This window comes from Pogona vitticeps, chromosome 1 (genome assembly GCF_051106095.1).
Source record: "Pogona vitticeps strain Pit_001003342236 chromosome 1, PviZW2.1, whole genome shotgun sequence".
Taxonomy (NCBI): Eukaryota; Metazoa; Chordata; class Lepidosauria; order Squamata; family Agamidae; genus Pogona; species Pogona vitticeps.
In genome coordinates, this window is record NC_135783.1 from 262128496 (window position 1) to 262145383 (window position 16888).

Consider the following 16888-nt stretch of genomic DNA (forward strand, 5'->3'; position numbering starts at 1 on the left):
TGCACAGACCGCCAATGTACTGAATCAACAATGACTAGTGACACCATGGGATCTTGCAAATTAGCGAGTGTGGGGATTTATAAATAATCAAATGCAAATAAACACAGAGAATATTTCTTGGCATGCCAGATTTGCTACTGCAGGAAAACAGCAAAAGAGAAACAAATATTTGAGTAACATAGCTGTAGGCTCCAGTCTGTGTATTCAAACAAACAAACTCCACTGAAAAATATAAGGATGACAAGTGCCAAGCTGCCATCAGTTTGACTGTCACTAGGTCATTATAGTAACAGAGGAGATTGGCTTTTGGTTGTGGGGCACAAAAGTCTGCTCCTTCCCTAGCAGTGCTGAAGTGTCATCTCTCTGAATAAACAAAGCTACTTAGGATGCAAATGACTTGAAATACCAACCGTGAGAGGTAGAAAAATGGGAAGCCAAGCTACCATGTATGTATTTATTCAATGTTAGTTATTAACAGAGTTTCAGGCACAGTTATGTATGTATTTCTTCATTCCAAAATATAGCCTGTTAATGAAAATGGCTTTCTAAGTGAAAAGTGGCAAATTTAATTAAAGGCAGGTTGCATATATGGCAATTACTGTACATTTTTCACTTGAATTGCACGGGTCTGAACAGCATGGTCTTGGTTATACAGAGATTTTCTTTTTCAATAAATACATATTCCAATAAATAAATATTCAGTAAATAAATATTTAATAAATACTGTGCCACTCAGAACCTTATGTTTTCAACACTGAAGGCACTGAAGTGGTCTGCTTGACCACAATCACATCATCTCTAATTCAGCCTCTAGATTAGGGAGCCATAAGGACCGTTAAGGCTCATTACACAGGGTACTGTATGGAAAGGATTGTCAACGTTACAGGAGAGAACTCTGATAGAGAGATCTGCTCTCTCTCTCTCTCTCTCTCTCTCTCTCTCTCTCTCTGTGTGTGTGTGTGTGTGTGAATCAACTGTTTATACTTTCTGGTTATGTTTTGAGGGGGGGGAGTTATACACAGATTTTGAATTACACAGGGGTCTGGAGTGAGCGCCCGTCACTTGTCCCAGCTCCCGCCAACCTAGCGGTTTGAAAGCATGCAAATGCAAGTAGATAAATAGGGACCACCTCGGTGGGAAGGTAACAGCGTTCTGTGTCTAAGTTGCACTGGCCATGTGACCACGGAAGATTGTCTTCGGACAAACGCTGGCTCTATGGCTTGGAAACGGGGATGAGCACCGCCCCCTAGAGTCGAACACGACTGGACAAAAATTGTCAAGGGGAACCTTTACCTTTACCTTACAAAGCAGATACCACATTTTGCATAAATCTTTTAAAAAAAACCAAATACAATATACACAGACAACTGTCACCTAAATATATAAGAATTCACCTCTGGTATTCATTTAATTAAAAGTAATAACATGCGACATGGCACACCTAGTCAGAGCAATGATCCATAACACCCAGAGCCCTGTATCCAAACATTTCAGTAATGAGTTACGAGGCCCAGGCAACCCTAGACTTGCCTAATATTCAAATGACTAACAATCTCTAACCTTCATCTGGGATCTGCCTTCACGCCCTACTAGTTCCTCAGAATTACTTATCTAGTCAGAGCATTTGAACTGCATTTATTGTGCTTAGCAACCATTTGTGTTTTTGACAGTAGAAGTAGTCACAGAACTGAGAATTTTATTTCAAATTCATTATAGACCATGGCATCTATCTCTGGGTTTAGGGATGGTCTCCTTCCTCAAATAAATGAGAAATAACCACCCAGAACAATAGTTGTGTGACAATAATTATGACAAGCAAAAGAACAAAATTCCTAGAGCTTGAGCTCCAGAACAACCATATGGTGTGCTGTCAGGATAAGGAAAAGTACAGCATGTCCTCCATGTCACATGACAACAAGAAAGAACGAAATTAGCATTCAAATGGCTGATCAGCTTGACTTGTAGATAGTGCTGTGCACTCCTCCAGGGTATCTTTGTTACTGGCCAAAAGGAGGGAAGCTGCTCATAGTGACCATTGTATACATTGTAGTTAAGGTTTGTATACATTAGTCTGGCTGTGTATTCTCCCCAAAGGTGAGGACACTGAGGGAGGCATACTCATAAAGAAGTGAACAGAAGCAGGCATTGGTTCACACTGTACATGTGTACTGTGGTATACTTTGAAAAGTGCACTTTGGCAGGTGCACCTGTATGTAAAATACAGATGCCAGAAAAAAATGATTATAGAAAATGAATATATGCTTCACTACATCAGGAACACTTTTTTCCCTAGTGAGAAAGCAAAATAAAGCATCTGGGAATGATATAGGAAGCTGTCTTACACTGAGTCAGACTGTTGTGTAGGCTTCCTTCAGTCTCGAGAGATAATGGTCATGTGCTCTGAATAGAGGTCTTGGAACACCATCTAGTGTGGCTGAGAAGGCCAATTCGAGAGTGACAGTCCGTTCCACACTAAAGACAAATATAATTTGTCCCCTGTCCAGCTTCCTGATTTTGCTGGTTTCAGGACTGCCTCTTTGCCTCTGCCTCCTGAACAAGTGCATCTTCAAATTGGGAGAGGCTATGCTGAGTTAGCCGATCTACCCCATTATTGCCAACTTTGACTGGGCAGTATCTGTCAAGGGTTTCAGTCTGGATTCCTCCTTCCTGACCCTTCCTAGAGATACTGTGGACAGAAGCTAGGACCTTATGAATGCAAATTAGAGGCTGCACCCCTGAAATAAAGCTGCACTTCAAGGACCCCACCACCTGCACACTAAGAGCTCACCTTTTTAAGAGTTCCTGCCCTCCTTCTCTGGTGGTCATGTCTCATACTGCAGAGCTGGGAGCCATTCTGCTAATTAAATCTTTATTAGTCATAAGGAAACAGGTTTTCATATACTTTTATTGCCATCACTAACAAGAATAGAAAAATTCAATATTAAAACAAAAATTACTCTGTCATTTCATGAGGTGATGAAGTACAAAAATGCTAATATTAGTAAATTGTCACCTTAAATACACTGCTAAGCAAAATTACTTTCTGCTTCACTTTATTTCAATTCAGTTAATTGCTTGGAGACCAGTTATGGAGAACTTGCAATCTCAGATTGGTCTCTGGACACAGAAAAGCAGGAACTGAACTTAGTTTCTATTTCTTATTTTAACATGCACCTTTTGTTATCACTTTGTTATGGAGCATCAAAGTCATCTAATCTCGAAAAAAGCAGAGAAGGCCCGCTCCGTAGAGCTGCTGCCATGGGGGCGCTTTGCCTGGCCACTCAGAACCAGCAAGCACAGAAATATGACATAGAGGCTGGGGGGGGGGTGCTTAGGAAGAGCCTTTATTAGGCTGGCTCCCCCCCAGGCATTGCAACCAACCCGCCAATCCTCAAGAAATAAGAATGAGAGTAACTGGTTGCTTTGGGGCCGGATGGGAATTTTTTTGGCTTGCCTCTACAATTGACATGTGATAAGGAGGCAAGTGTGTTTTTGCACATCCCATTCTTACTTCATTGCTCAACAGGTAATGTTAGGAGGACACATTAATTAGGTTGCAACTGCAGGTAGTGCAAAAGGTAAGAGCTTTGGTGAGTTCCATTTGGACACCTGAGGAGGGTGTCAATCATCCCATCTCCCTGATTGGTGGAACAAAGAGGTATATGAACGGGAATGGGAGCTAAAGGAATCTCCAGGGCGGCAGTGCACCTAGGGTTATGAGGCTTGGTGAAGCAGTGGGGGGGGGATTCCTGCAGCTGGGAGCTCAACACGTGCTAGACAGAGGTCAGCGCACTTCAGTAATAGGAACTCACCCTTGGTGGTATGATTCAGTACTAAATGGCACACCCGAGTCAGAGGATAATTTTGCACTACAGTAGGCCCCCTTGTGAAAAGGGAATTCAACATTTAAATAGTTTAATAAAGTTGCGGCCTTAGTTTTATCCAACCTCTGTGTCTCAACTCTTTATTCCGGGCTGGGCAGGCAAAGATTACAAACTGATGCACTTTTGTGTGGGGGTGTGCCATCAAATCAATTCCTACTTAAAACCCTTTCCAGGGTTTTCTAGGTAATGAGTACTCAGAAGTGATTTGCCATTACCTACTTTAGTACTCTTCAATAGGACACACCAAAGCAAAACAAAGCATTACCTGCAAAACCCGCTAAAAATTGTTGTGAGGTGGATACTGCATACTGTATACTGATCCCCAGATTTCTGATGCCCAGATCTTATAATTCACTGTGAACAATGGATACTGTCCATCAAAGTAGTTAATGGCACTTCAGCTCAAAAAGTATGCTTGAGCCCTCCTTTAAGAGATACATATTTATGGATTCTCACTGCAATGATGGCAAAAACACTCTGAGTGTTTAAGGAATACGGGTAGATATATGCCAGTGACATATATCTGCAAACCAGATGAGCATGTAGAGACTCAAATAAATAGTGGTTTTGTACAAGAACTAATGTGCAAAGAAATAGGTCACCAGCATACATCTTCATTACATGGAGAGGTGATTTATAGGTATTGAAATAAACTGAACTGGGTGGATCCAACAGGGACTTTTGGAGCACAGCCAGTGCTAACATCTCTCTCTCTCTCTCTCTCTCTCTCTCTCTCTCTGAGAATACCCATATCTTCTGAAGTGACACATGTCCTTTGACTTGATCCAAGTCCTGTGTCCTGGAACATCTTATCTGTTTTGTGAACAAAGTAGGTATGCAAACCAGACGAGCACATAGATCCACACAAAAGTTAGGATATTGTACAAAAACTAATGAGGAAAGCAGTATTATAACTGCATTGCTCAAGTCTGTAGATGCAAGGCTTCCCAACTCTATCCTGCTCTTATTTTTATCTCCATGACTGGCACTTGTTTAATTTCCTAAGTATTTTGAGAAATTTAATTATGCAATTCATCATCTTCAGTTTTGTCAACAGAGACAAAATGATTACCTCACTCCTTACTGTGAAAGCGATTCATTTGAATTCGTTTTCTAAATGGGAGCCCAATCATTCCATAAAGGGCTGTGTTACACATGCCAGGTTCTATTATGCAAAACGTTCAAGGGAAATAATGGAAACATTAGCCAATATGCACAATGATGTTTGCAAAACAACAATAAGAAGAAGAACTGCTTTTGGGCAACTTCCAAGCTGCTGGGGTATTTTCCCAGAAAGTGATTAATTGATAGAACCCTAAATTCTCTTCATACAGATGATTAATCTCCCATGAATGTAGTGTGACTGCATTTCCCCAACAAGACCAGCTCTCACAACCCAGGCTGGCAAGATGGACACAACCTAGCAATGACCTTTACATTCCTGTGTGGATTCATCCCTCATATATATGAACGGACCCAAAATCATTAAATATAGGAGATTGGTCTTTGTTGCAAATAGGGATTGGCATTTCCAATCTTGCAAGTATACTCTTTGTTGCATCTTTCAGGTGCAGAGCTGCCCTCCTTCACACGGTAATAAATTCGTGCCCTGGAGAGGACACTCCAGCTTCGCATACAGCGTTGAAACACTAGACGCTGTTCCAAGTCCTCCATACAGAGCACATTACCATAGTCCCTCAAGACTGAAGGATACCTATGATGACCCTTAACATATCAGCCTTTGACAGTAGTAGAGTGTATCAAATGTTCCACTGCACCAGACCACCAAACACAGGCTATGTAAAAGAACTAAATCAATTCTCCATTCCACTTGAGTATATTTGTTCAAGAACCACACATAGTGACGCTCCAAAACGGCTGCTTGTTCTTAATGAAACAGAATTAGCTAGCAAGACTGTCCTTGAATCTAAATTTAGGAATCTAGGAAATTCAGGGAAAATTCACCATAGCAACTAGTGAGCAGGGGCAGGTAGCCTTGACACCTCACTGTCTACTTCAAAACAAAGTAAGATTCCTTAATCAACAATATTCCACATGGAGAGAATAGACAGAGTTCTCATACAGAGATTGGAAATTCAGGATATAGCCTGAAGTGACCTTGATTATGAATGCTCCAGATAATTTCTGTATATATGTAATTAAGATAGGTCTGGATCTTCAGGAAGAGTCAAGCCTCAGATATGTAGTAGTGAAAAATTTGGTCCCTGCTCATCTCAGCATGCCTGGACATCTGCTTTGGTCAGAGACATGTTCTACAAGAGAGGGAAGCTGGATTTCTCACAACTTCTCAAACCTGTCTTGATTACTCGTTTCACTGTGCTACCAGTGTTGCAAAATTTCCTCCCTTGATAAATGCTGTGGCAAGACTCAGTGCTTAGCTTTAATGCAGTGACATGTAACTCACAGATGGAACAGGAGAGCTCACCTGAAATGGTGCAGGAGGCGCCTCCTAAGCTCAGTTCACATGTTGCCCAGGGTTAAATCACTGAGATCTGTAGGGGATTGTGTCTGACCACTAAGTCTGCTGAGGAGGCCCTTCTCTGTGTCACATCACCAAGAATAGCTTATTATGCAGAGATATGGGGAAGGGCTTTTTCTGAAGTAGCCCCCGAATTGTGGAATGCCCTCCCCTTGGAGGCTCAATCGGCACAGACTTTGGCATCATTTCAGTGCCAAATCAAGACATATTTATGAGAACCTTTGGGAGTTTCAGATCATGGCCTGCATAGATTTTAGCAAAATGGTTTTAATGTTTTTAATGTTTGAATTATACTGTGCTGTTTGATTTTAAATTGTTTAAAACATATTATTACATAGTTTTATACAGCTTTGTAACCCACTCTGAGATTCTGGATGCAATCTGATCAGGTACTGAATTTAAAGCAGAGCATTATAGGGGTGGGGGTGGAGAGAGAGAGAGAAAGACAGACAAAAAATATAGCCCGCCAGAGTAGCATTCTGTGTTTTTCCAATAATTTAACATTTTCCCCAGAATCCCCAACCACTGGAACATTTTCAGAGGAATGGCAAGGCAAGCATGTCATAAGGCAGTCACAGAATTGTGCCTCTCCATATATCAAGGATAAAGTTTGTGGGATACAATGTAAGGGAAATGGACAGAAATCCTAGTACCAGGAACACCAGTGACTAGTGTGTCACAACCTGCTAGATATCCACCAAATATACCACCTTTCTTGATCTGAAACAAACAATCCAAATTTGTGTAAGAGACGTATTTTACCAAGGCTAGCAATGATGCCACAAAAAGAAACACAAATTGTTGTACATTTTCTATTAGGAAAATTGCTTCATTTAAATTTATCATCTTTATAGAAGCCATCATTGCAGTGTTTGAGGAAATACAGAATAACATTTGATCTCAATTAAATTATCTCTCTTCCATTTTTGGCAAGATGACGCATTGGATAAAAACGTCATTTCTATCCAGTTGCTCTTTTAATCATGTCTAACTTATAATATATTTGGAGCCTGGCATGGCCAATCCATCCATTTTACTGAGCGGAGCAATTTGGTCTATCAAGAGAACACTTACCCATTAAAAATGTTTGTGACAGTGAAGAATAATATTCTTATCAAATAGAGGGCAATACAGAAGTCAACATATACTGAATGGTGACTTATCCTGCTTGTTTGTAAGCATTTCCTATACCTCTTAACTGTGTTTATTAAACTCCTCATTAAAAATCTGGAGAAAAATAGAAGTGAGACAATTCTTTTTATGGTTCTAGGGTATTTTACGGTGTTCCAAATATGACCAGTTAGCTATAGTGTATGAAAGCTGAGCAAGATAAGGCAACATTGAATAAGGATGCAAAGTTCTAGTGTTGGTGAGAAATGTATTTTCCACAAAAATGCCAATTTTACCCAAGATCATACAATTTGCACAATTCATGATATTGCTCCATTTGTCCAAAGCTAGATTACCTGCAACTCGGTTTCAGAATGTGATCCACTAAATACGTTTCATATCTTAAAAGCCAGTTAGAAGGATACTAGTGGCATTTTGCACTAACTACAAAGCCTGTGAAAATGATAAGAAACAGCTCTCAACTGGTGAAGAATCATAGGGTGCATTAAAATTTCTTGCTGAGGTTTCATATTTTTTTTTTCCCAAGGTAGCCTAAGAACCATTAGAATGAGGAATGTAGTGAATGGATTTGAAACAGCAAATAGTAGACACAGGGCTGTAGGAGCCTCTAACATTTTAGCTTTCATTCATACTGGGGGGAAAGTTCTCATTTGCACCCATGGAAGCATTTCTTCCAGTGCATTTTGCAGGTGCTAGAGCCTTGTATCAGGACCCACCACATACACTAAATTTTGCAAAAATCTGGATTGGTTTTGCTCTGAATATCCCTCTGGAATTCATTTGTATTGTCTTGTTTGTCTGCATATCTGCTTCTGCTTCATAGTTACTTCTGCTTCATAGTTAATTATGCTGAAACATTAACCATGGGCCTTAATCAAATATTCTCCAATAAGCTGCATACTATTCAAGGAGAGCATTTTACAGATGAAAGAAAGGGCAAAACTTCCTTGCCTTTTCCTACGGGCGAGCATTGGCTTCAAGACAAGCTCTAAAGATTTTTCAGTCTAAAATGAAGGAGAAATTCAATTCCATTCCATGTACAAAAAACAACTAGATTGACAGTTGACGTTTCCGTCAACACCGACTACAGAAATAGTAACTTCTTTGGCACCTCAGGGTAGCAGGCTAGGTCGGTGAAGAGTGTGTAGTACATGGCGTTCTGCTCTCCAACAACGCCATCCTACTTCTCAACTCTAGTGTCTGCCATATGACTTGCCCCTCTCCTGCCTAATGCTAAAGCTAGTCCTGGCACTGGCTTTTCTGAACTGGTGCCTCAGCTCTTTCTTCTGGGTCTTCTCAATAGGCGGTAGCAATCATTTTTAGCCCTCATTATGCCAACATGACACACACTGGTGAATGTTAACTCCATCCTCGACATCTTAGAAACAGCCCCTTTTTTATGATCAGTGAAAGGGACTGCAAAATGGCATCTATTGAATATCCTAACACTGTTTGTTTGTTTGTTTGTTTGTTTGTTTGTTTGTTTGTTTGTTTGTTTGTTTGTTTGTTTGTTTGTTTGTTTGTTTGTTTGTTTGTTTGTTTGTTTGTTTGTTTGTTTTGTGTACCACCCCGTTAATGTAATGCACTGTTCTGGGTGGTTTACCGTATTCTAGATTGCAGTTCACATTAACAGAATGTGATCCTTCCTGCAAGTTCATGGTGTTTCATAACAAGTTTAATAGCAAGTACGCAGTATCAACCTCACTTTTGAAAAGGAACATGGGCAGTTTTAAAATTTTATACAGCTTCTTCAACCATTATGATGTACTAACTTTCTTTTCCTTTCATTTGCAATGTCACTTTCAACCAGGAGGGAGAACTATAAGGAAGAGAATACATTAAGAGCTACTTGCTTGATGTTGCCAGCAGAGATTGCAAACTGCTAACTTCTTGTGTCAGAGCCTATTGATATCAATGATAAGCCATTCATTATGCTTCAATGGGGGTTGAGTCAGGTTTTGTTCAGATTTGTAGAACTTTCCTGGAATTCATGGATGTTTATTTTAACTACCCTACAAGCCTATATCTGTATGATTAAATGTTTTTCTTATCCAAAAGTACAATTTCTTCATGGTTATACCTTAGTTCTAATCATTGAAACACCTTCCTGCTCCTGCACAAATGCAAAGCTAGTTACTGACAAGGTAACTGGTTGGAGTAGTCAGCTGTTCCATCACCTGCCTCATGCGAGCAAGGTGACTTTGATGATTATCATACAAGGTGTGTCAAGTCAAGGGATAGGGGGTTGGACTTCTTTGAACTACAGCCACACTCAGCATGGACCCTAGTCATGGGTCTATAGCTTACATGCATCTAATTGTTGTTGTTGTTTAGTCGGTAAGTCATGTCCAACTCTTTGTGACCCCATGGACCACAGCATGCCAGGACCTCCTTCATCCACTGCCTCCTGGGATTTGGTGAAATTCATGTTGGTTGCTTCAATGACAGTGTCCAACCATCTCGTCCTCTGTCAAGATGTAAATGCAAGTAGATAAATAGGTACCACCTCGGTGGGAAGGTAAACAGCGTTCCGTGTATAGCCACGCTGGCCACGTGACAACGGAAACTGTCTTCAGACAAACGCTGGCTCTACAGCTTGGAAACGGGGATGAGCACCACCCCCTAGAGTCAAACACAACTGACTAAAATGTCAAGGTAACCTTTACCTTTATACCAAATGCTCAGTAAAAGAATATGCCCCAGGAATGTTTTATGTCATACTTTCCTGAGGATTTTTTTCCACTTGTGAAGTAGATACAGTAATTCTACAACTTCATAGTTTCCCTGCCTTATGTCCAGTTATTAGGCAGGATAAATGGATTGGTTATTCCCTCTCTGAACTCATGCTTATCTCGTCAGGTTTATATGAATTCATCAGATTTCATAGTTATTAATGCACATTCAGACCACCTATCTATGCTTAAAATTCTTCAGAGATGTGTGTTACTTAGCGAGGCATCTTTTAATCAGCCAAAGTCAATTGATTTTTACCTCTAGGTCTATGAAAACCACAGTATTAAGAGGAAGCTAGGAATGTTGCTTTCTTTCAAGAGGTCTTAAAAGTAGTAAACGCTGATGACAAATCTATGGGACCCAACAAGAAGTATCAGAAGATCAGCTCTAGAAGCATTGTTATAATCCAGATGGTCAATGGTCAGTTCAAAATTATAACCAGCACATGATAGACACTGGATTGGACCTAGTTTTAGTAATACTTAGAGAAGAGACTCTTCTACATGTTTGTCTGGATCCAACTTACTATGTTCAAAAGCCCTTTACCCATTTATTGCCTGCTGATTTCATTCCACTATTATATGGTTGTGCCAAGGAGTAAATGCTTTCACCAGGCATCAGGAATATCATCATTGTGCCTTTCTGTGGCTTCCATCAAAGAACCATGGCAATCCTACAACTCCAATAACATTTTAGAAAGCAAAGTATAAGAAGCAGTCCTGTCTGAAACAGGTAGGTCTCTAGATACATTGGGGTCTCGACTTAAGAACTTAATCCGTATTGGAAGGTGGTTCTCAAGTCGAAAAGTTCTTAAGTCGAATCTGCATTTCCCATAGGAATCCATTGAAAACCATTTAATCCGTATCTGCTCTTTTCTGTCCATAGAAACTAATGGGAAGCTGCTATTCTGCCTTCTGCCACTAGAGGGGGATATTTTCTTTCTTTTTTTTCCCCTTAGGTTCAGGGAAGGCAGGGAACACTAAAGGCAGCACTTTAGAACTCTTTTTTTTAAAAACGAAGCCAATTTTAAATAATGTTTTAAAGCATGTTGTGCTGATTTTTTCAGCACAAAGGCACTCAGGCAGGCTTTTTAGGTGCTGAGTAAGCCTCCGGAAGCCTGCTCAGAGCCAGCCGATCAGCTGTTAGGCGGGGAGAGGAGTGGGGAAAACCACAAAATGGCTGCCAGGCTCTTTCTGGGTATCGGCTTTTAGCTCTTTCCTGCTCTTTTTCCTGTGGTTTGGGGGCTACCAAGGCCTGGTAAGTGACTTTATTTAACAGTACAGTATTTATTTTTAAGTTTCTGACCCTTTCCCCCCCTCCAGAAGCCTCTAAGGGGAGGGAGGGGGGACTTTTTCCCCTGTTCCTAACTCGAGGGAAGTTTGCATGTCGAGTCCTTACTTTCCCTATAGGGCAGGTTTGTAACTCGAATTGTTCGCAAGTCGGGTCATTCGTAAGTCGAGACCCCACTGTAATCGACAGCAGAATTTGCCTTTCTAGATACAATAGGTCTTTACATTACATAATATGTAGGGACAAAAATGAGTCTAATCATTTTTTTGGAAGTTGGTTCCATCAGGCCAGAGACTGTTAGAAAATGTTATAACTTAGGATTGCTTTATACATGCATTTGTATCAGTTGAATCTTTATCTCAACAGATGGTGATGGCAAAGGGTGTGAGAGAAGTTCTCAATTTCCAGTGTTTATTAGCAGATCTGTGATGGTACATCGACAAATGAAGGTCACCACTTGAGGATGAACATGCCCATCTGAACCCGCTCCAAGACTCAGACCTGTCACAGACGGTAACACCCACATGCTATGCCAACATATAAATGTCTCCCAATTTACCTGATCTCGGGAATATGGACTATCTACTTTCTGTTTGTTGCAACAAGCTGATATAAGAATGTTGACTGCATCCAACTGGAGCAACATCTCGCAGGCCATTGTATCAAAAAACGTAATGTTGGCAAGCGCAGCTGAAGCCAGTAGAAAAACCTCTCCAGAGGTGGCGTCTTGGCACAATTCTAGGTGGACAGAAAACAATTCCATTAAAATCTTAATTTAAAACTACTTGGTCATTTAAACACAAGCTTAGGTTGCTTTACTTTATTAAAAAAAAAATCATAAAACAATTCCAAGAATAGCTTACGAATTGGGGGTTGTGGGGGAAAGGAGAGTGTCAATTTTACAAGTCTAAAAATATGACATAACAGGGAAGGAAGAGGAAAAAAGCAAATTCAGGCTCAGTACATACTTAAAACAAAAAAAAAACTATCAGATTTGTGCCACAATGAACCTGTAATCATACATATATGGATGGATTATTCCACCTTTTCAGTTCAGTTCATGTGTTTAGTAACAGAGTGGTGTTATGCTGCTGAAATATCTTGCATTGTTATACCAATATCCAGGAAAAAATTTTGCATATAATTGCAATGAAAGCTTAAATATACTTTGGAGCAATAATTTACATAGGACTTGTCCCTAAATTACAGATCCAGTTAAGTGATTATTTAGAGTCATGAGAACTCTGATGAAGACATGGAATTACCAGTACCTTTAAGTGCCATAGACATGGTACATTTCCTCTCCCCTACCTTCACAACATTGTCCCAGCTCCTGCCAACCTAGCTGTTCGAAAGCATGCAAATGCAAGTAGATAAATAGGGACCACCTCAGGGGGAAGGTAACGGTGTTCCATGTTTAGTCGCTCTGGACACGTGACCACGGAAACTGTCTTAGGACAAATGCTGGCTCTCCGGCCTGGAAATCGGGATAAGCACTGTGTTGGACACAACTGGACTAAATGTCAAGGGGAACCTTTACCTTTACCTTATAACGAACTATGGGACATTGCGTTAAATGACAAATTGACTACTGAACTAAAGATGAAAAGAGGGGAAATAAGTTTAAATATTTTTATGCTCTTTGGGGTAGATTTATTGAATTTGTATTAGTGAAAGGAAAGGGGAAGCCTCTAAGATACAATTAATACAATTTTGGAAAAGAGGTTCATAATAAAAGAATTACTCCAAAGGGTCCCGTGGGTATGTGGGTGCACTGGGTTTTAGATTATCAGTCAGTATGTGGGGATACCATTCCTAAGGTTGCTAAGCCACATGGGTGTTCTAGTGAGGGAAAACTCTCCTAGCATCCTGTGGCTGCTTCTGAGGGAAGGAGCTGCCATCATTCTCCCTCCTTCTCATTATCATAGAGAGCTTGGCATAGAAGCCTTTCCTTAGGCCAATCAGAGGGCTTGATTAATTGCCTTTCCCCAGACCAACCCTAATGTAACCATTGTCCTATCTGAACCCTGTCTACTATCTGTAATGCTGTCACTACCTGTGACCTTGTAATGTTAATAAAAGGACAGTCTCCTGGTGGCAGAATGTCAGAACGATCCAGATGACTTCTCATTCTGCTTCCTTGCTGAGTCGCCCAGCAGGAGTACTGCTGGCAGACATCCATCTGTGTGTGTGGCTGACTTCTTCTATCTATTGCTAATAGACTCTTTGCTATCCTATCACCACAAAGCCCATCAGCCTGCTCATTGCCTGAACCCCAACATCAGTATATTTGTATTGTTTTGTATTGATGTATTTGTTTTGGAAAAAAATTAAAATTTTTTTAAAAAGAAAGCTTGTACTTCAACAATCTCCTGCAGATTTCCTTTTGTTTAGCATGCACATCACTATCAATTGCAATACCCACTCATTTTAAGACACTGTATTCTATTTTCATTTTCTGAATTGCATATTAATATTTATTACAGAAATCAGAATTTGTATCCAAAGGAAGATAAATCAAGTCCAAAACTCGCTGTGAAGTCAGCAGTTTGCAATCTCTGCTGGCAACTATTTCAATAGTGGCTTGCACTAGCATATCACTGGATGTTGTTCAAGATGATATTCTGTTATTCAATAAAATGAGATGCTATGGTCAGGCTGGTAAAGCTTATTTATTTCTGATAGTGTAATTCCTTAGTGTGTCTTGCAATCACTTGCTACAAATATTTCTTTATGATATGAGTCTATCATGCATAAAGGCACTCTTAAAATGGCTGTAGACACAGTGATTATTATCATAATCTTCTGTCTTTTAATTCTTGTATGCACTTATTTTAACCAAGGTCTGACTCAGCTTGCAATTTGATTTTCCTATGATTTAGAGATTAGATATATGAGGAAAAAGTAATTCAATTATTCAGCTCTAAGTCTTATGGAGAAAGGAGTTACCGATTGGTAGGAAAAGCTCTCCAGTGACCATAGTTGCTGTCTTCTTTTTCTGTACAGTATCCATCTAGGCATAGACACAGCTGGTCTTGCCTAAACTAGCTGAAATTTTCATGGTCACACCAGATTTTGTTTTGTATTTTTAAAATCCTTTACAGGGTAGATATGTGCATGCAGAGCCATACCTATTTCTTGAATATAATTTGGTACTCCAACATGGCCACAATTGTTGACTTTAAACCAGTGGTTCCCAACCTTAAGTAACCCAGGTGTTCTTGGACTGCTGCTCCTGGAAGCCTTCACCACTAGCTGTGCTGGTCAGTGTTTCTGAAAGTTGCAGTCAAGTTAGGAAACCACTGTTTCAAACTGATAGGCAGCTGCAATCCCTAATCTGAAGGGGGGAAACAGATTAAAATATGGGATAGAACCAATTGTGCAGGGTGGCTTTTGGTCCCATAGATTAGTCCACTGACAGAAGAGACAGGAACATAAGAAGTTCCTTTATAGGTCCATCTTGCCCTCTACTGAAAAGACCTTGCCTGGCAGTGGCTCTCCACAGTTTCAGCTAGGGGTTTGTCCAGTCTTATCCAGAGATGCTCGGAATAGAAGCTTGGATCTTCTGCGTGTGAAGCATGTCCTGTGTCCCTGAGCTATGGAAATGTTCACCTATTCATCTTTTCTCAGCAGCTCCTTCCACACTGTTCTGGAGGGTATCCTGACCCACTGAAACAAAATTTCAGGGCGCATAGCAGGATGGGGGAAAACAAAAAATTTACCCCTCCTTGTCTCTTAGCAAAGTATTGTATTGGATCCACAGTAGTTTTGGCATCAGAATGGCACCAAAAATATGCATTGGATGCACAGATGTTATAATAGCAGAATGGCACCCAAGTAGAATATTGCTATTGCATTGTCTAAAAATATGGCAAAAAAACAAAAACAAAAAATTCTTGGACAACAAAGCCGCCTAGAGTGGTCCTAATCCGACCAGATAGGCGGGATACAAATAAAATAAATATATAAATTACATGAATTATAGAGGGCAATCTTTTGCCTTGCATGTTTCAACTTAAACACTAAGGTCCAATATTACAGAGCGCTAATATGAGGAGTGCCTGAAGTCCTATAATTTTCTGATTTAACTAATACCTCAATAAACAAATTTAGGTATTATCAACAGAAAATGAAATTAATGAGATTTCCACTATAATCCTTTGAATGGTTTTCTGGGAATAAGATCCATTGAATTCACAAGACTTATTTTTCAGTAGACACATATTAGATTTGATTGGCAGGCTGCAATCTTATTCACACTTACCTGGGAAGAAAGGCCAGTGATGTCACTGGGGCTTATGTCTCAACTGATACAGTCATGTGAAAAAGAAAGTACACCTGCTTTGGGTTCTATGCTTTCACATATCAGGACATAAGAAAAAATATCTCACCTTAGCAGGTCTGAGAATTAGGTAAATACAACCAAATTTACCTAATTTTCAGACCTGCTAAGGACCAGATGATTTTTATCATCTCCTGATTCATAAAACCATAGAATTCAAAGAGGGTGTACTTACTTTTTCACATGACTGTATGCACAGGGCTGCACCCATAAGAGGTTAAAGTACCCACTGGAGAAGTACTACTGATTTACATTATTGAGTCTATCCATGTTACAGTATATCTTGTAGAGCTTACAATATCCATGTGTTGTTTAGTCATTACATTTTTAAGGCTTGGCAGAAGCCACTGTAGTCGTTGAGATAAGTACTACTACCCTGTCCACATCTACCTGGAAAATACATCCTAATGGCCTGTAACATTTTGCTGGTAACAACTAAAAATAGGTCCATTGACTCACCTACAGAAAAGTAACTCAACATTTATGCACACCCCATTGAGTCAATGGGTCCATTAGCAATAGGCCACTGATGTCAGTACAGTATTTACTTCCAAATAAGTGAATATAGGGCTGCAGCTGGACTGTTATGCAATACTCAAATAAGGCACAAATGCCCACATAAACAAAATGATGAAACATAGAGGCCAAAATTCTATTGCTGATCTATGCTTGTACTGTACAGAGGAAATTGCATAAGTCTTGGTGACAAATTGCCACTTATGAACAAAGTGATGGTTTTATTCTTGGGGTGTGTATGTGACACATGACTGGGTACACAACCAGGAACACAACTACCACATTGTTGATGATGACTGTTGTGATTTCTCTTATTTGCAGTAGGATTCTTGGCATAGTAACCTAAGCCCTGTTCAGGTGTTCTTGAACCCTGTGTTCTCTACATACAATGAGAGCACGCTACCCCTAATCCTGCCTCTTTTTACAATAAGGAGAGCATTCAGCCCTGCCCTGATCCATGTGGGCTCTTCCATGAACCAGAACACAGTACAC

At 40.1% G+C, this 16888-nt stretch overlaps 1 protein-coding gene across 2 annotated transcripts in view; it reads right to left on the bottom strand.

Annotated features, from left to right (window-relative positions):
* Window positions 1-16888, bottom strand: part of INSC (INSC spindle orientation adaptor protein) — a 216806-nt gene that overhangs the window by 17205 nt on the left and 182713 nt on the right. For both annotated transcript variants that reach the window (XM_020801414.3, XM_078383904.1), the window contains exon 9: window positions 12098-12276. In XM_020801414.3, coding sequence (XP_020657073.3) covers window positions 12098-12276 — 179 coding nt within the window. The remainder of the gene's footprint in view (window positions 1-12097; window positions 12277-16888) is intronic.